Raw genomic sequence first — 20,045 nt, 5'->3', positions numbered from 1 at the left:
GGGTCCTAGTGACTGTTTAGGGGGGTCCCAGTGACTGTTTAGGGGGGTCCCAGTGACTGTTTAGGGGGGGGTCCTAGTGACTGTTTAGAGGGGGTCCCAGTGACTGTTTAGGGGGTCCCAGTGACTGTTTAGGGGGGTCCCAGTGACTGTTTAGGGGGTCCCAGTGACTGTTTAGGGGGGTCCCAGTGACTGTTTAGGGGGGGGGGGGGGCCTAGTGACTGTTTAGAGGGGGTCCTAGTGACTGTTTAGGGGGTCCCAGTGACTGTTTAGGGGGGGTCCCAGTGACTGTTTAGGGGGGGTCCCAGTGACTGTTTAGGGGGGTCCCAGTGACAGTTTCCTGCACACAGCCCCTCCAAACCAATCACAGGAAAGCTTCGCAGAAATGACAGCTGTCACCTCACCGGTTGCTATGGGCCACAGCACATTTTCTCCAGGACGGCGCTGAATCATCTGTATGAAGCCACCACTCTCAGCATCATCTCCCGGCTGGGAGTCGTAGTTCCCACCGTCTTGTTTACAAGCAGCCTGCTCGCAGTTGTGAGGCCCGTACGCGTCGCCATGGTTACGGAGGAGGAGGACGCACGGCCCCTCGTACGTCTGCGCGCTCTTGTACGTGCGCGCTCCCGCTGGCGGTGCTGTGTCTGTGGAGGTGCGGGCTTCTTCTGCCGGTGGCTTCTGTGGCGGCGGCTCCTCCAAGATGTGCAGAGAACTCTTCCTCCGTGCTGTCCTAGGGCTGGGGCCCGGGAGGTGAGTGAGGGCGCGGGGCAGGGGGCGGCCGGGCCTGGGTGCGGAGGGCAGGGGGAGGCGGCAGCTGCTGGAGCAGCCAGTGCTGGGAGCAGAGGTCCGGGAGCTGGAGAGAAGGAGAGGGCGGGGAGAAGAGAGCGGGGCTAAGCTGGCTGCAGGCGGATGGAGGCCGCAACCAGGGCCCGAGCACCACGCTGCCCATCATCCGGTCACACTACAGAGCCCATCATCCACGGCAGGTGACACTACAGAGCCCATCATCCACTGCAGGTCACACTACAGAGCCCATCATCCACTGCAGGTGACACTACAGAGCCCATCATCCACTGCAGGTGACACTACAGAGCCCATCATCCACTGCAGGTGACACTACAGAGCCCATCATCCACTGCAGGTGACACTACAGAGCCCATCATCCACTGCAGGTGACACTACAGAACCCATCATCCACTGCAGATGACACTACAGAGCCCATCATCCACTGCAGGTGACACTACAGAACCCATCATCCACTGCAGATGACACTACAGAGCCCGTCATCCGCCGCAGGTCACACTAGAGGGCCCGTCATCCACGGCAGGTCACACTACAGAGCCCATCATCCACTGCAGGTCACACTACAGAGCCCGTCATCCACCGCAGGTGACACTACAGAGCCCATCATCCACTGCAGGTGACACTACAGAGCCCATCATCCACTGCAGGTGACACTACAGAGCCCATCATCCACTGCAGGTGACACTACAGAGCCCATCATCCACCGCAGGTCACACTACAGAGCCCATCATCCACCGCAGGTGACACTACAGAGCCCGTCATCCACTGCAGGTGACACTACAGAGCCCATCATCCACTGCAGGTGACACTACAGAGCCCATCATCCACTGCAGGTGACACTACAGAGCCCATCATCCACTGCAGGTGACACTACAGAGCCCATCATCCACTGCAGGTGACACTACAGAGCCCATCATCCACTGCAGGTGACACTACAGAGCCCATCATCCACTGCAGGTGACACTACAGAGCCCATCATCCACTGCAGGTGACACTACAGAGCCCATCATCCACTGCAGGTGACACTACAGAGCCCATCATCCACTGCAGGTGACACTACAGAGCCCATCATCCACTGCAGGTGACACTACAGAGCCCATCATCCACTGCAGGTGACACTACAGAGCCCATCATCCACTGCAGGTGACACTACAGAGCCCATCATCCACTGCAGGTGACACTACAGAGCCCATCATCCACTGCAGGTGACACTACAGAACCCATCATCCACTGCAGATGACACTACAGAGCCCATCATCCACTGCAGGTGACACTACAGAGCCCATCATCCACCGCAGGTCACACTAGAGGGCCCGTCATCCACCGCAGGTGACACTACAGAGCCCGTCATCCGCCGCAGGTGACACTAGAGGGCCCGTCATCCGCCGCAGGTGACACTAGAGGGCCCGTCATCCGCCGCAGGTGACACTAGAGGGCCCGTCATCCGCCGCAGGTGACACTAGAGGGCCCGTCATCCGCCGCAGGTGACACTAGAGGGCCCGTCATCCGCCGCAGGTGACACTAGAGGGCCCGTCATCCGCCGCAGGTGACACTAGAGGGCCCGTCATCCGCCGCAGGTCACACTAGAGGGCCCGTCATCCGCCGCAGGTCACACTAGAGGGCCCGTCATCCGCCGCAGGTCACACTAGAGGGCCCGTCATCCGCCGCAGGTCACACTAGAGGGCCCGTCATCCGCCGCAGGTCACACTAGAGGGCCCGTCATCCGCCGCAGGTCACACTAGAGGGCCCGTCATCCGCCGCAGGTCACACTAGAGGGCCCGTCATCCGCCGCAGGTCACACTAGAGGGCCCGTCATCCGCCGCAGGTCACACTAGAGGGCCCGTCATCCGCCGCAGGTCACACTAGAGGGCCCGTCATCCGCCGCAGGTCACACTAGAGGGCCCGTCATCCGCCGCAGGTCACACTAGAGGGCCCGTCATCCGCCGCAGGTCACACTAGAGGGCCCGTCATCCGCCGCAGGTCACACTAGAGGGCCCGTCATCCGCCGCAGGTCACACTAGAGGGCCCGTCATCCGCCGCAGGTCACACTAGAGGGCCCGTCATCCGCCGCAGGTCACACTAGAGGGCCCGTCATCCGCCGCAGGTCACACTAGAGGGCCCGTCATCCTCCGCAGGTCACACTAGAGGGCCCGTCATCCTCCGCAGGTCACACTAGAGGGCCCGTCATCCGCCGCAGGTCACACTAGAGGGCCCGTCATCCGCCGCAGGTCACACTAGAGGGCCCGTCATCCGCCGCAGGTCACACTAGAGGGCCCGTCATCCGCCGCAGGTCACACTAGAGGGCCCGTCATCCGCCGCAGGTCACACTGTCATCCGCCGCAGGTCACACTGTCATCCGCCGCAGGTCACACTGTCATCCGCCGCAGGTCACACTAAACTGTACATCTACATTTAAAAAGGACATTTTAGTTCCGAAGTGCATGTCCACAAGCTTGCTGACTGTTTCCAATAACAACCAGCAGATTTGTGTGTGCAGACTTGGAGTATAATACAGGCTGATCCTCGGATCGTACGTCGACCTGATGTGATCCTTTTCAGAGCTGCCTGCTGGAATCATGGGATGTAGGTGTGTGGTGTATGACTATTAAGGCATCACCCTGCCTTCTTCCCTGTGATAGTATTGGGGTCTTTATAATGTGCACTGGTTTGCATTTTGGGAGCCATGTGAAGATCTTTGACTTCTCCTTTCTTTTCTAGATCTTCCTGAGAGTTTGCTTTTGCAGACCTCGCGCCTTCAGCTGGAATGTTCCTTCTGAATGCCCGTCCTCTGGCAGCTTTTCAGACCCAGTGGGCACCGTTTGGCTGTAACGCCCCCTGTAGCGTCCCCACATCGCTTCCTGCGCAGGTCGCCACCTCAGATGTTGACGGTGCTACAGACAGTCCACAGAGCGAGGAGTCTTCTCTGACTGTGAACCTTGAACATGAGCAGATTATGCAGAAGAACAGAGAGGGGGAGATTAATATCGACAGAGGACTGAATCCCGCTTCTTCCCTCTTCAAAGGCCACGTGAGAGAAAAGGCTTTGCTCATCGTCCCGGCGCAGTTCAAAGACATTAAAGAGGAGGGCGCAGATTTCGAGGCTCTTGCTTTGGACTCGGACAGCGATGATTCTGTAGACAGAGACATTGAAGAAGCTATACAGGAATACCTAAAGAATAAGGGCAGCGCCGCCCCCAAAATCCCAAACATTCCCAATAATGATGCCGACAAGGTGAAAGCCGTTCAGTTTAATGTCCCAGCCCGGAGGTCTCCCATCAAAATGGTGACGTCACCTAACATGTGTGATTCCTTCCCCGTGCAGGGCCTGTCCCGATGCGCCTCACCTGACAGCGTGGGGAGCGATGACTCCTTTGAGCAAAGTATCAAGGAGGAAATTGAGCAGTTTCTGATTGAGAAGAAGCTGCAGAACAATGTGAGCGAGTCCAGCATCAGTAAGAAAGCAGCAGCCGGTCACCCTGCGGCCAAACCGAAACCAGGCTCCAAGCAAGGGATAAAGGTGCCGACATTGAAATCAGCCCCCGAAAGCCTTAGTCTACATTCGAAGACTCTCAAACCCAATGTCCGCCTCAAGACTGTGTCCGGCTCGGGTAAGCTGACAGTCTTAAGACCACTGCCCCCTCCTCCCGCTCCGTGTATCGAGCTCTCCGACTCCAGCAGTGATGATGGGATCGAGGAAGCCATTCAACAGTTCCAGTTGGAAAAAAGTAGATTAGAAGGAAATCTTAGCTCCGCTCCCTGGACCTCTCAGGAGAAAGATGGGAAAAGCCCAAGGGACGCAATATCGGACATTGGTCACTGCCAGATGAAGGGCTTTCCTCCTGAATCCCAGAAGAAGACAGCAGACTACAGGAAGAGAAAGCTGCCTAACGTCAAACCAGCTGCATCTCAAGACTTCACCAGTAAGAGGGCATTTCATTTTGGAGATGAGCAGAGTCTGGAATACAAACCTGAGCTCGCAGCGACAAGGAGGGCAGAGACCGCAGCGGAGCTGATGTGTGCGGAAGCCATACTGGACATCTCCAAGGCCATATTGCCTTCACAACCTGAAAGTTCTTGTCCAGTGTTGCAGGACAAGCCCTCAGCTGCTGCTGCATCCCCATGTTCCAGCGACAGCTCGGTTGACAGCGATGACAGCATAGAGCAAGAGATAAGAACATTTTTGGCTCGTAAAGCTCAATCTGAGAGTCTTGGTGCAACCTCATCCAAGCAGTCCCCAAAGGAGCAAAGGCCTGAACCCCAAAAACAGCCGTCACTTCCCAATAACAAGGCTACTGGGACGAGTAGAGGCAGAGTAAATGAAAGTAAGGGTATACTGAAGGGCTCTCCTGGGAAAGGTACAGACTCTGTGAATGTTGATAGCTGCACAGTAAATGCAGTCGTACCCTTTAGTCAAAACTCGATGGGCCAAAGTACAGAGACTTGTCCTGACGACATTAAGCCTCAGTGCCAGCCAGAGGATGCCAAGCATCACATTATCCAGGCTATGGAAAGTCTTGAGTCTTCTCCAAGAGCAAGTGCAGGTAAACGGAAAATGTACATGAAAGTGAGAGGTAACTGCAGCGGAGATAAGAGTAGCTCCTTGGACAGTGATGAGGACTTGGACTCTGCTATAAAGGACCTGCTGAGGTCCAAAAGAAAATGCAAAAAGAGACCAAAGGACGGTAGACCTCCGTGTAAGAAGAAGGTCCGATTCGGAGAAACCACTACTAGACTGTTGGAATCAGTGGGTGGAACGCAGCAGAAGGATTGCAATCCCAGACCCCTTGTCGAAAGCTACCTTGTAATTTCCAGTGATTTAAAAGAGAATTCCTTCAAGAGGTCAAAGCTAAGCTTGAAACTAAAAGAGGAGAAAAAGATCCCAGTGGGAAATACAGAGTTGTCTCATGTTAGCAAACCGCTCGAGTCTAAACCAGCGTGTGCCTCCAACATGTCCATAAAGATAAGTAGTGCCTTGCCTGATACTCAGGACAGCAGCTCTGTGGACAGTGATGATAGCATAGAGCAAGAAATAAGGAAATTCCTGGCCGAGCGAGCACGGGAGTCTACAGAACCGTCTGCAGCGCAAAAGATAACCGCTCCAGTGACCGCTCCGACCGTCATCAAGACTGAGCCTGCTCCAGCCTGCATCAGTAGTCCTGTACCCATAAAGAAGGACCCCAGAGCCTCCACATGCAGTCCAGCACCTATAAAGAAGGAACCTGGAGCCTGCACAGTTAGTCCTGCACCTATAAGGAATCAACCTGGAGCCTGCACAGTTAGTCCTGCACCTATAAGGAATCAACCTGGAGCCTGCACAGTTAGTCCTGCACTCATAAAGAAGGAACCCAGAGCCTGTACAGTTAGTCCTGCACCTATAAGGAATCAACCTGGCGCCTGCACAGTTAGTCCTGCACCTATAAGGAATCAACCTGGCGCCTGCACAGTTAGTCCTGCACCTATAAGGAATCAACCTGGAGCCTGCACAGTTAGTCCTGCACTCATAAAGAAGGAACCCAGAGCCTGTACAGTTAGTCCTGCACCTATAAGGAATCAACCTGGAGCCTGTACAGTTAGTCCTGCAACCATAAAGAAGAAACCCGAAACCTCCACAAGTACTCTTTCACCCGTAAGGATAGAACCTGGAGCCTTTACAGTTAGTCCTTCAACCATAAGGAATGAACCCGGAGCCTCCACAACTACTCCTGCACCCATAAGGAATGAACCCGGAGCCTGCACAGTTAGTCCTGCACTTGTAAAGAAGGAACCTGGTGTCTTATCAAGTTCCGTGACTGAGACCATTCTCCAGAAAGTCCGCGAGAAAGATCGCTCCACCCATGCAGGCCCACCGCCTGCTGTCATACAGCGCCTGTACGGTTATAAAGACACCTTACCTCCTGTAGCAAGGTTGCAGCATCCTACAGGTATAGCCCCGGCGACCACTCCTTTACATGGCGTCATTGTCAAGAGAGACTGCATTGTAGATCAGAAGAGGGTTGTGAGGCCGACTGAGAAAACGCTTCCTGCCACCCCCGACAGAGTAGTTGTGAAAACTGGTGTTAACGGTTCTCAAGGGAACATCCCGATCTCGGGGAACTTTGTCGCCGGTCTCAAATACATTTCTGGAACTGAACAACAGCTTCTCTTAAATGTGGGGAAGACTGGGACGGCCAGGCTGGCCACCGACTTCTACAGTCCTGCAGGGACCATCGCACCGCTGGGGAGTTGTCAGAAAAAAACATTCATTTTTGAACAGCCTAAGGTTGTACAGGCCCCGGCCTTCTCTCTCGGCACCCCCATGGTCCGCCCCGCACTGTATGTCGTGACCACCAAAGTGGTGCAAGAAACTTCGGCCTCTTTGTGTCTCCCCATCAACACGGCGACCTACGATGCCGGCCTGAACTTAATGAGCATTCAGTACTGTCCCGGTCAGGTAGCGTCTCGCGCATCAGCATGCACTGCCCCCTTCTCCTTTCAGCAAACCCAGAACAGCGAGACCATGGTCGTTACCCCCGGCAAGGCAGGAGAGATCCCCACCCTCATTACCAAAGCAAGAGCAAACCAGACGCCGTCAGGGCTGCTAGATGGCGGAAGTGCTAACGTTACTGGCAGAGCAGCAGGCGATGTAGAGGCAGGAGCTAGTATGGTGCAGAAGGACCAGGTGTAAGTACCATCGTCTCCTGTAGCTGTATATAGAGAAGACGCGCCCAACCTGGGCACTAGGCTCCCATAAATGAATCCGGGCTGCTTGGGTCACATCGACCCGACGTCCACTCTTTGCCTAAATATATGAAGGAAGGATTGTATACGTCAGGGTTCAGCAACCTCTGGCATCCAGCTGGTGTGAAACTACAACTCCCAGCATGCATACTTGCTCTGCTGTTCTCACAAATGAAAGGGTCATGTTGGGAATTGTAGTTTTCACAACAGCTGACCCCTGGTATACGTCAACCTTACCAATAGGGTCTTGCAGTGTGGTGTTCCCTTTGGCGGTACGTGGGTGATTAGATCAGGGAGCTGCATTATCCTGTTTTCTTCTCTACATGTAATAATCTGAGTCTGCCGGCAGCGGTGACCATTTCATGTGCCACCCCTGACGGCGGAGCCCTGCTACATGACAGAATAATGCTGATCTGGTATATCAGCTGGGGGCCTGTCCAGTAATAACACGCCAGGATGGGAGACGTCCGATGAGGGTAGGTACTAGTGCCTTGTATCTGTCCTGGCGTGCTATCACACAGGGTATCCGTCTGTAGTGGGGGCCTCTAGTCCTCCATATCCCTCTCATAGATCCTGGAAATCCCGAGAACATTCCACAATATTCATATGTGAAACTTGCTACAATGTAAATATTCTTATTTCTGCCTAATTTTAGAGTTTTTACATTGAACATCGTGTAGATTTTAAGCCCGTTTGGCACTTGAAGGATTTATTTGCACTTTTTTTTTTTTTTTTTATACTTTTTTATGTTCTTGGATTTAGATTTCTTTGCTGCTTTTTAAACTTTTTATTTTGTAATAATTTGAGGGGTCTTCAGCTGCTCCCTTTGCAGGGTCTCTGTCTCGCATTCTGTTGGCATCCTGCAGTCTCACCCTGTTCTTTTCTGTAGATTTTGTAAATGATGTAAAGACTTTTCTCTTTTACTTGAAAAAAAAGAAATCACGGAAACACGACCGGCCTTGGCGTTCAGATTCCTGGAGATTGTGTCGCTTTTATTAATTCAGTTCTGTGTTTTTACATAAAGTGGACTTTCCTATCCTCGTGGAAGGCAGACTTTGATTCCACTGCTTTTCATGTTTTTCTGGCCTGCAGGTGGCGCTGTCTGCTGGGCCTCATTCAGGAGTGTTGAACACCTGGAGCCCCCCATCCCATGGTTTTATGATGTAAGTTTATATTTGGGGGGTTCTGAGCGCTGTTCATCTGGAGTACACTCATTAAACATGGCTACTAGGGATGAGCGAATTTCATATTTCGACGTTCGTGTTGTGGTATTTGCTGAATTGCGTTATGGATTCCGTTACCTCGGACCATGACGGAACGCCTTTAGAGGACTCCAGCATAACGTAAACCGGACGGATCCCTTAGGCTGGCCATAGACTTCTATTATAACGGAATCCGTAACACAATTCAGTAAATACCACAACATGAACCGCACACCAACTTCAGGGTATGAAAGTCGCTCCTCCCTAATAGCTACAAATTGCCAGTGTGTGTACATGAGGGCCTGTCCACGGCGCCACCTGCAGGTCACACTGTGCCCATTGCCGGAGGCAGCCACGTAGCCCACCTTCCACTGCTTGTCCTTTCCGCGCCCGGCTGTTGGGGTTGCCTTCTGAAGTGTCGTGTGATTTGTGAAGACCTTGTTCACACACAGTGATGGTCACCACTACTGCACATAATGGCCGTGGAGACCTTTTCTTCGTCGCATGTTTTCTCGTCCAGACGCCATCTCGGAGCTGAGAAGTCAATGGGTTAAAGTGTCTTATAGCCGTCACCCCGGAGAATGAAAGCGTGGAAACTGAAGAACTCCTTAAAACGGGTTGTGTGAACGAGGTTTTGCATCACTGGTGCTAGAGCGGATCTGGTCATCACTCTAATCACATCTAAAGCTGCATTCACAGCCCAGTCTGCCCAATGACGTTCCCTAGCACTGGCTAGCTGGATCATGCAAGGCTATAGACGGGTGATGTGATAACCCTTCGCTCTCCAGCCCGTGTTGAAGTTGGGGAAGATGTATTTCTTTTCTACATTGCATGGTGGAAACTCTTCACCTCCCAGCAAGCACCAGGTAACAGTATGTCCTGTACATGCCAAGAAGAAAGTAGCAGATTTGTGAATGCAGCTCTGGATGTGACTGGAGAATAAGACGTAAAGGGGTTGGCCATTTGTGTCCTTGCTGTATGTTTTTTAATGTTTCTATTGTATAAATGACCTTTTGCCTGTTTGATGGTCCCATCCCCAGCTAGAAACAGTGGCTGCGCTTGTCGTGGCATGTTCTTACGACGTCACATAGTGGATGGCGAGCTTCACTCGCCCGTGCACTTGGCATTGCACTGTGCAGACTCTCTGCCTGTGTCTTGCACATGCTCAGTGTATTTCATCCCCACTTTCTCCTGTCCCTTCCTGCGTCATCACTGTGCAGATGCTGGAGGAGGCGTCCTGCGCATGCTTCGTCTACTCCTGCTCCACTTCTTCCCATATCTGATTGTGCAGACTCCTGCGCATGTGCTGTCTAGGCTCCCTCCTGCGTCCAGCGCACTCTCATTGATCATTCTGCACCTGTGTGAAAACACAGTGATAAGAGTGCGCAGGAGGGAGCTTAGACAGCGCATGCGCAGGATGCCTCAGCAGGAGTCTGCACAATCAGACATGGAGCAGGAGTAGACGAAGCATGCGCAGGATGCCTCCTCCGGCGTCTGCGCAGTACAGATGACGCAGGAAGGGACAGGAGAAAGTGGGGCTGAATTACACGGAGTATGCGCAGGAGGGGAGGGTGCACGACGACATGAATGCAAACCGGGAAAAAGATCATTTATACAACGGAAACATTAAACACACACAAGGATAGAAAGGTGGCCGACCCTTTACTATAATCCCATGTTGTTTCCTCTGAGATTAGCGCAGTGACGCGGTGGACGCAGCTGCTCTGCGGGCGGAGGGCAGGTTTCATACGCCGCACTGTTCCCTCACGAGACGCTTTGTTTTGGCAACAGGTGTCGGCTGAGGGAAGAGTTCAGTTATGTCATTGGGGTCGTCAGGTGACACATCACACGATAGAAGTACAGCTCTGGAGGAACGCTCACCGAGCCGCCTAGAGCAAGTTGTGATGTGGTTAGGTAGAAATCGTCTGACTCCACCCACAGAACCGCTGCATCGGTGTGGCGTCCCACTACTACCAGCATAACCCTTTACGAGGAAATCTGGGAGCAGGAAATTACTTCCACCGGGCGCTCGCTCACCGCAGCCTCACTTAGCGATCCGTGTCTGTGCTGGGGTCAGTGATGGGTCCGTGTGTCATCCGTGTTTCACTGAACAGCTGAAAAATCATTTTCAAGGCATCCCTTCCTAATGATCCATGAAACACGGATGGCGTCCATGGACGTGACGGACAAAATAGAGCATGCATCCGTGCAATAAACAAAAACGGACTGTACTAAGACACTGATGTGTGAATGCTCACATTAAGGCCTCTTTCACACGACCGGTATTTTTCCCCATTTATAAGCTGTTTTTTGCGTTTCATATACGGTCCGTATACAGAACCATAAATTTCAATGGTTCTGCAAAAAAAAACTGAATGTACTCCATATGCATTCCATTTCCGTTTTCCCATAGAACATGTCCTATTATTGCCCGCAAATCATGTCCTATTATGGGTCCGCAAAAAAAACGGAACACATACGGAAATGCATCCGTATGACTTCCGTATCCGCTCCGATTTTGCGGAACCATCTATTGAAAATTTTATGCCCAGCCCAATTATTTTTTTTTTATGTAATTACTGTATATGCCATACTGAAAAACGGCACAAACAAAAAATGGATCTGTGTAAAACGGACCGCAAAACACTGAAAAAGCCATACGGTTTTGTGGAAGAGGCCTAAATTGAATGGGGACGTGCTGTCCGTGGAGACCACCGACGCGTGAATGAGGGTTTACTTAAAGCTCCATTCACACGTCCGCAAATGGGTCCGCAATTTTGCGGAATGGGTGCCGACCCATTGATTCTCTATGGGGACAGAATGGATGCGGACAGCGGCCCCGATCTTCCGGTCTGCAGCTCCGCAAAAGCTAGAACATGTCCTATTCTTGTCCGCAGCTGCGAACAAGAATAGGCATTTCTATAGGGGTGCCGGCCGCGTGTGTTGCGGATCCGCAGTACGCTACGGACGCGTGAATGGACCCTAATTCTGGAGATTAGTCCATATGCAAACGAGCAGTTAAAAGGGTTTGCTGAGGTTTTTATACTGACGACCTGTCCTCAGGATGGGTCATCAGTATCTGATGGGTGGGGTCTGACACCCAGGACCCCCAACAATCAGCTGTTTGAGAGGGCATCGGCGCTCGCAATAGCTCCATAGAAGTGAATGGGGCTAAGCGCGATACCAAACACGGCCACTATCCAATGTGCGGCGCTCACGGGAGGACCCATGCCTTCTAAAACAGCTGATTGGTTGGGGTCAGGGCGGTGCCAAACTATTCTAAGACTACGCTGTGACTGCTCATCTGGATTATAAAGGATCAATGGATCGCTAAGGTATGGTGCCCAGTGTAATGGGGAATTTCCTGCTGTGGGTTTGCTTTAAAGGGGCATAACTGGAATACCCCTTTAAGTGAGAAAAGGGTGGTCACTTTTTTTAAAATTTAATCCAGTCCGTCCGGCCTTGTGCACGTGGCCCAGTCCATATGTCAGTCTGCAAAATACGGATACCGCTCTGTATATTTCTTACTTTTCTCATCCACAAGAATCGGGGGAGCGGCGCTGACGAAGAGTCCGGTCCAGGAGTCCTGATATCGTGTGGTTTTCTGCTTATTCCCACATTTTGTATAACTTCGGGCTGTTTTCATGAGAATTGAAGACACAACGACCCCCTTATCCGCTCCGTGGACGACGCTGCAGATGGAGGGCCGTGGCATCACGTCCCCTCCACTGAAACACCGTAGGCTCCACTCCATTAAAGTAAAAAAAAAAAAAAAAGTGGCCGCCTCTTTAACTCTTAAAGAGCTGAAGTTTTTCTTCCAGGTCCCAAACTGTGAGACGTTGAAGCTTTTTATAAAGTGGAGCAAAACCTGATGGGAAGTCTTCTGTCTAGTGCCCCCCTCCATCACTACGTGCCCTAGTAAATCAGCCACACTGCCTGCTAGGGTTGATCCTGCTGGTTCAAATGATACCTGGATGGCGAAATCTGTTTTACTGTTTCAAAGAAAACAAGAGTTTAATTTCTTATGGAAATGTGGAGGTCCTGATTTCTAATGCTGTGTGTCTCTGACCTTACCGCTGCAGCATCATGGGGGCAGCTTCATATTACTGTGAGCCTGGAGCAGTACGGTCATGCAGAGACACACAGCATTAGAAATCCGTATAATGCCGAGCTATCCTGCAAGACCAGCAGTGTCCACGCTCACACACGGAGCACGCTCATGTGAAACAACCCTAATAGGGCTGATTCTGATGACCGGTCCTCTTTAAATGTGTTGCCCTGCGGAGGTCACTTTTATGTTGAAGTGATAAGGGTGTTTAAAAAGAGGAATAGTCAGAAATTTGGGTTGAAAATGAGACTTCTACCAAAGTTTGCATAACACGGTCATAGAACAATGATGAAAGCGCCCAGAGGGTACGTCCACACAAAACATACAGTGGGAAAGTCCTGTGTGGAAACATCTGTGGATGTCATCCTCCACTGCAAAGGCCTACACCTGCGGAGGAGAACCGCAGTGTAAACTGACGACCCGCAGATTTCCGTTACGCAGGTGAATTTATGCCACCGATTCATTACACAGCGCGTGGATGAGGGTCACTTTGCTGGTACTGTACCACGCTGCGGATGTGCCACATGTAAATCTGCATCAGCGGAGTAGCTGCCATGTGTGAACATACCCATATGGTGGGCAATTTACTTGCCTGGAGTCGTATTTTTTTTGAGGATTGACTACATTTTGTCAGTAACCTGAATGAATCTGGACCACGTTAACTAATCCTATAGACGGTGTAAGCTTAGCCCGGCCTCTAGACCTGCTCCAGATGTACTAATCCTATAGACGGTGTAAGCTTAGCCCGGCCTCTAGACCTGCTCCAGAATTACTAATCCTATAGACGGTGTAAGCTTAGCCCGGCCTCTAGACCTGCTCCAGATGTACTAATCCTATAGACGGTGTAAGCTTAGCCCGGCCTCTAGACCTGCTCCAGAATTACTAATCCTATAGACCAGGGGTGCACAACCTTTTTTGGTCTGGGGCCGCATTGTCACATCGCTCTATTTCAAGGGGCCGCAAATAAAAAAATGTTGATCAGCGTGCATCTGCCTATTACACAAGCCAGTGCAAAGTGACTGGGGAGGAGTGATCGCTGCCACAGTCATTCCGCCTTCATTTAGATTACACAGGGAGATGTGCTGCAGATAATCGGACATCTTTCATCCTGATAAAATATGCAAATCAGCCGACAAATGAGCAATTCCTTGTTTATCAACTGATCAGCTGCACGATTATACCGGCCAGATATAAGATATAAGCGCTCCTATGAACACTTGTTCCCAGTAATTGTCCCAAATATCGTGCTGCAGCATAGCCCCTAAAACCGAAGAGTTATACTTACCTGCTCCCCGCCTCTCCGGTTCTTCGAACTGCCTCCGCTGTTTACACCTGGCAGTGCATGGACATGGTCATACACCACTCCAGACAATGACTGGCTTAGGCAGTGATGTGGCCACAAGCAGCGTGTCACTGCTGAAGCCAGTCATTGACTGGAGCCATGCAAGTGACCATGGTTATGCACTGTCAGGTGTAAACAGAGCAGGAACCGGAAGATGGAGGCAGTGCAGAGGACCAGAGCGGAGTGGAGCAGGTAATTATGAATTTTCTATTTCAGAGGCCATGCTCCAGGCCTCATTTTTACCAGAAAAGTGGCGACATTTCCTTCCATCCTGCCTCCTATTTATAAATCAGCGGTTTCCTTCACTGTAGATGACGGAGCTCACTGGTTATCACCATCTCCTGCCAATCCAGTTATAGGCGTCCTGCAGTAACCAGTAAGCACATTACCTTGCTAGTGGGGAAGGCGCCTATTGGTTAACGCTTGAATGACCAGGCTCGAAAAGGCCTTAATGACCAGACACTTTTTTGTGATTTAGCACGCGTGGTGGTTCAAATGGTTGTAACTATCTTATTTGTTGGACTACCAAGATAATTTTTGCAACAATTTTTATTTGGGGGAAACTGTACAAAATGTTTTTTAAAAGTATATATTTTTTCAAACTATAGCTCCTTATTCTTTAAATATGCAAACTGACTTTTTTTTTTTAATATATTTTTACCACATAAGGGTAAACTAAGGTCACTGAAAGACCTTTGGGAGACAATAAGTGACTTTTTTTTGTACTATTTCTACTGTAACTGGAGCATCCAAAGGAGCCCCAGTTACAGGGAAACCAGCCTGCTGCGGAGGCTTTGTACCAGGGCAGCGCTCCTCTGTTCCCGAGACACCCAGAGATCACGTGATCGCTGGGTCTACACTGCAGAGCGCTCATAGAGGAGAAGGCAGAAGCGCTAATAAAGCGCTTCTGTCTTCTGCTCGGCTTCCGCGCTCTCACTAATAGCCGGGGACCCTTTCTGCTCCTGATACAGTGCAGGAGCAAAACCTGTGATCCATCTGCTGTGCGGCACTCTGTGCAGAAACACAGCTGATTGCAGGATCAGCTGTGTTTCTGCCCAGCAGGGTGGGGGCCGCAAACCATGGCTCTGGGGGCCGCATGCGGCCCGCGGGCCGCAGGTTGTGCACCCCTGCTATAGACGGTGTAAGCTTAGCCCGGCCTCTAGACCTGCCCAGAATGACTAATCCTATAGACAGTGTAAGCTTAGCCCGGCCTCTAGACCTGCTCCAGATGTACTAATCCTATAAACAGTGTAAGCTTAGCTCAGCCTCTAGACCTGCTCCAGCTTTACTAATCCTATAGACGGTGTAAGCTTAGCCCGGCCTCTAGACCTGCTCCAGATGTACTAATCCTATAGACGGTGTAAGCTTAGCCCGGCCTCTAGACCTGCTCCAGAATTACTAATCCTATAGACGGTGTAAGCTTAGCCCGGCCTCTAGACCTGCCCAGAATGACTAATCCTATAGACAGTGTAAGCTTAGCCCGGCCTCTAGACCTGCTCCAGATGTACTAATCCTATAGACGGTGTAAGCTTAGCCCGGCCTCTAGACCTGCTCCAGATGTACTAATCCTATAAACAGTGTAAGCTTAGCTCAGCCTCTAGACCTGCTCCAGCTTTACTAATCCTATAGACGGTGTAAGCTTAGCCCGGCCTCTAGACCTGCCCCAGATTTACTAATCCTATAGACGGTGTAAGCTTAGCCTGGCCTCTAGACCTGCTCCAGCTTTACTCATCTTATAGACGGTCTAAGCTTAGCTCGGCCTCTAGACCTGCTCCAGCTTTACTAATCCTATAGACAGTGTAAGCTTAGCCCGGCCTCTAGACCTGCTCTAGATTTACTAATCCTATAGACGGTGTAAGCTTAGCCCGGCCTCTAGACCTGCCCAGAATGACTAATCCTATAGACGGTGTAAGCTTAGCCCGGCCTCTAGACCTGCTCCAGATGTACTAATCCTATAGATAGTGTAAGCTTAGCCCGGCCTCTAGACCTGCTCCAGAATTACTAATCCTATAGACGGTGTAAGCTTAGCCCGGCCTCTAGACCTGCTCCAGAATTACTAATCCTATAGACGGTGTAAGCTTAGCCCGGCCTCTAGACCTGCCCAGAATGACTAATCCTATAGACGGTGTAAGCTTAGCCCGGCCTCTAGACCTGCTCCAGATGTACTAATCCTATAGATAGTGTGAGCTTAGCCCGGCCTCTAGACCTGCTCCAGATGTACTAATCCTATAGACGATGTAAGCTTAGCCCGGCCTCTAGACCTGCTCCAGATGTACTAATCCTATAGACAGTGTAAGCTTAGCCCGGCCTCTAGACCTGCTCCAGATTTACTAATCCTATAGACGGTGTAAGCTTAGCCCGGCCTCTAGACCTGCTCCAGATTTACTAATCCTATAGACGGTGTAAGCTTAGCCCGGCCTCTAGACCTGCTCCAGATGTACTAATCCTATAGATGGTGTAAGCTTAGCCCGGCCTCTAGACCTGCTCCAGATGTACTAATCCTATAGATGGTGTAAGCTTAGCCTGGCCTCTAGACCTGCTCCAGCTTTACTCATCTTATAGACCAGTGATGGTGAACCTCTTAGAGACCGAGTGCCCAAACTGCAACCCAAAACCCACTTATTTATCACAAAGTGCCAACACAGCAATTTAACCTGAACACCAATTTCATATATCTTCCATGTACTTTATCATTTAGCTATAATAACCTGCCTACATTCAATGTGCTGCCTGTGCTGTTCATAGCATGTCCTGCACTTATGAATGACAGGAAAAGTCAAAGGCATATTGGTACACCATAGACTTTCTCCAGGGTGCGGGTGCCCACAGAGAGGGCTCTGAGTGCCGCCTCTGGCACCCGTGCCATAGGTTCGCCATCACTGTTATAGACGGTCTAAGCTTAGCTCGGCTTCTAGACCTGCTCCAGCTTTACTAATCCTATAGACGGTGTAAGCTTAGCCCGGCCTCTAGACCTGCTCCAGATTTACTAATCCTATAGACGATGTAAGCTTAGCTCTGCCTCTAGACCTGCTCCAGATGTACTAATCCTATAGACGGTGTAAGCTTAGCCCGGCCTCTAGACCTGCTCCAGATTTACTAATCCTATAGATGGTGTAAGCTTAGCCCGGCCTCTAGACCTGCTCCAGATGTATTAATCCTATAGACAGTGTAAGCTTAGCCCGGCCTCTAGACCTGCTCCAGATTTACTAATCCTATAGACGGTGTAAGCTTAGCCTGGCCTCTAGACCTGCTCCAGCTTTACTAATCCTATAGATAGTGTAAGCTTAGCCCGGCCTCTAGACCTGCTCCAGATTTACTAATCCTATAGACGGTGTAAGCTTAGCTCTGCCTCTAGACCTGCTCCAGATGTACTAATCCTATAGATGGTGTAAGCTTAGCCTGGCCTCTAGACCTGCTCCAGCTTTACTCATCTTATAGACGGTCTAAGCTTAGCTCGGCCTCTAGACCTGCTCCAGATTTACTAATCCTATAGATCAGTGGTTCTCAACCTTTCTAAAGCCGTGACCCCTTAATACAGTTCCTCATGTTGTGGTGACCCCCAACCATTACATTTTTTTCCTTGCTACGTCATAACTAATTTTGCTACTGTTATGAATTGTAATGTAAATATCTGATATGCAGGATGTATTTTTATTGCTACAAATTGAACATAATTAAAGCAGAGTAATTCAAATCAGCGGTGCTCAGGGTACCCCCAAATAAATAAATCAGTGGTGCATCAGGTTTCCCCCAAATAAATAAATCAATGGTGCTCAGGGTCCCCCAGATAAATAAATCAGCGGTGCTTCAGGCCCCCCCCCCCAATTAAATAAATCAATGGTGCTCAGGGTCCCCCAAATAAATAAATCAGAAGTGCTCAGGGTCCCCCAAATAAATAAATCAGCGGGGCTTCAGGTCTCCCCCAAATAAATAAATCAGCGGTGCATCAGGTTTCCCCCAAATAAATAAATCAATGGTGCTCAGGGTCCCCCAAATAAATAAATCAGCGGGGCTTCATGTCCCCCCAAATAAATTAAGCCTTGCTCAGCCAAATAATTAAAATAAAATTAGCCAGGCTCAATTAAATCATTGGTGGCAGTGGTGCTCAGCGGCGGTGTAATTAACGAAAAAACTCGGACCTCAGCAGACAGGCGGCCCGACTTACCCGTCCAGACGTTGGGCTCCTTCAAGCACAGGCAGTGATAGGACATCACTTCCTGTGCGCGAGGATAAGGGGCCGCTGCCGTTGTGCGGGCGACCCACAATAGGAAGCCTCAGGCGACCCCCCGGAAAGGGCCGATCGACCCCCAAAGGGGTCGCGACCCCTAGGTTGAGAACCGCTGCTATAGATGGTGTAAGCTTAGCCCGGCCTCTAGACCTGCTCCAGATTTACTAATCCTATAGACCTGCTCCAGATTTACTAATCCTATAGATGGTGTAAGCTTAGCCCGGCCTCTAGACCTGCTCCAGATTTACTTATCCTATAGATGGTGTAAGCTTAGCCCGGCCTCTAGACCTGCTCCAGATTTACTAATCCAATAGACGGTGTAAGCTTAGCCCGCCCTCTAGACCTGCTCCAGATTTACTAATCCAATAGAGGGTGTAAGCTTAGCCCGGCCTCTAGACCTGCTCCAGAATTACTAATCCTATAGATGCTGTAAGCTTAGCCCGGCCTCTAGACCTGCTCCAGATTTACTAATCCAATAGACGGTGTAAGCTTAGCCCGGCCTCTAGACCTGCTCCAGATTTACTAATCCTATAGACGGTGTAAGCTTAGCCCGGCCCCAAGACCTGCTCCAGATTTACTAATCCAATAGAGGGTGTAAGCTTAGCCCGGCCTCTAGACCTGCTCCAGAATTACTAATCCTATAGATGGTGTAATCTTAGCCCGGCCTCTAGACCTGCTCCAGATTTACTAATCCAATAGACGGTGTAAGCTTAGCCCGGCCTCTAGACCTGCTCCAGATTTACTAATCCTATAGACGGTGTAAGCTTAGCCTAGGCCTCTAGACCTGCTCCAGATTTAATAATCCTATGGATGGTGTAAGCTTAGCCCGGCCTCTAGATCTGCAATAGATTAAATAAATCCTATGGATGGTGTAAGCTTAGTCCGGCCTCTAGACCTGCTCCAGACTTACTAATCCTATAGATGGTGTAAGCTTAGCCCGGCCTCTAGACCTGCCCCAGAATTACTAATCCTATAGATGGTGGTATAACCTTAGCTCGTCCTCTAGACCTGCTCCAGAAATACTAATCCAATAGAGGGTGTAAGCTTAGCCCGGTCTCTAGACCTGCTCCAGAATTACTAATCCTATAGATGGTGGTATAACCTTAGCTCGTCCTCTAGACCTGCTCCAGATTTACTAATCCTATAGACGGTGTAAGTTGAGCCCGGTCTCTAGACCTGCTCCAGATTTACTAATCCTATAGATGGTGTAAGCTTAGCCCGGCCTCTTGATCTGCTTCAGATTAAATAATCATATAGAGGGTGTAAGCTTAGCCCGGTCTCTAGACCTGCTCCAGATTTACTAATCCTATAGAGGGTGTAAGCTTAGCTCGTCCTCTAGACCTGCTCCAGAAATACTAATCCTATAGACGGTGTAAGCTTAGCCCGGTCTCTAGACCTGCTCCAGATTTACTAATCCTATAGACGGTGTAAGCTTAGCCCGGTCTCTAGACCTGCTCCAGATTTACTAATCCTATAGAGGGTGTAAGCTCAGCTCGGCCTTTAGACCTCCTCTAGATTTACTAATCCTATAGACAGTCTAAGCTTAGCTCGGCCTCTAGACCTGCTCCAGATTTACTAATCCTATAGATGCTGTAAGCTTAGCCCGGCCTCTAGCGCAGCTCCAGAAATACTAATCCTATAGAGGGT

At 50.6% G+C, this 20,045-nt stretch overlaps 1 protein-coding gene across 2 annotated transcripts in view; it reads left to right on the top strand.

The window, feature by feature from the left end:
* The first annotated feature begins 620 nt into the window (after positions 1-620).
* PPP1R26 (protein phosphatase 1 regulatory subunit 26) overlaps positions 621-20,045 on the top strand; it is an 83,549-nt gene continuing 64,124 nt past the window's right edge. For both annotated transcript variants that reach the window (XM_040442403.1, XM_040442404.1), the window contains exons 1-2: positions 621-747; positions 3,520-7,461. In XM_040442403.1, the coding sequence (XP_040298337.1) occupies positions 3,566-7,461 (3,896 nt within the window). In that variant the 5' untranslated portion in view covers positions 621-747; positions 3,520-3,565. The remainder of the gene's footprint in view (positions 748-3,519; positions 7,462-20,045) is intronic.

Source organism: Bufo bufo, chromosome 8 (genome assembly GCF_905171765.1).
Source record: "Bufo bufo chromosome 8, aBufBuf1.1, whole genome shotgun sequence".
Classification (NCBI taxonomy): domain Eukaryota; kingdom Metazoa; phylum Chordata; class Amphibia; order Anura; family Bufonidae; genus Bufo; species Bufo bufo.
This window is presented reverse-complemented; position numbering and strand designations above follow the sequence as displayed.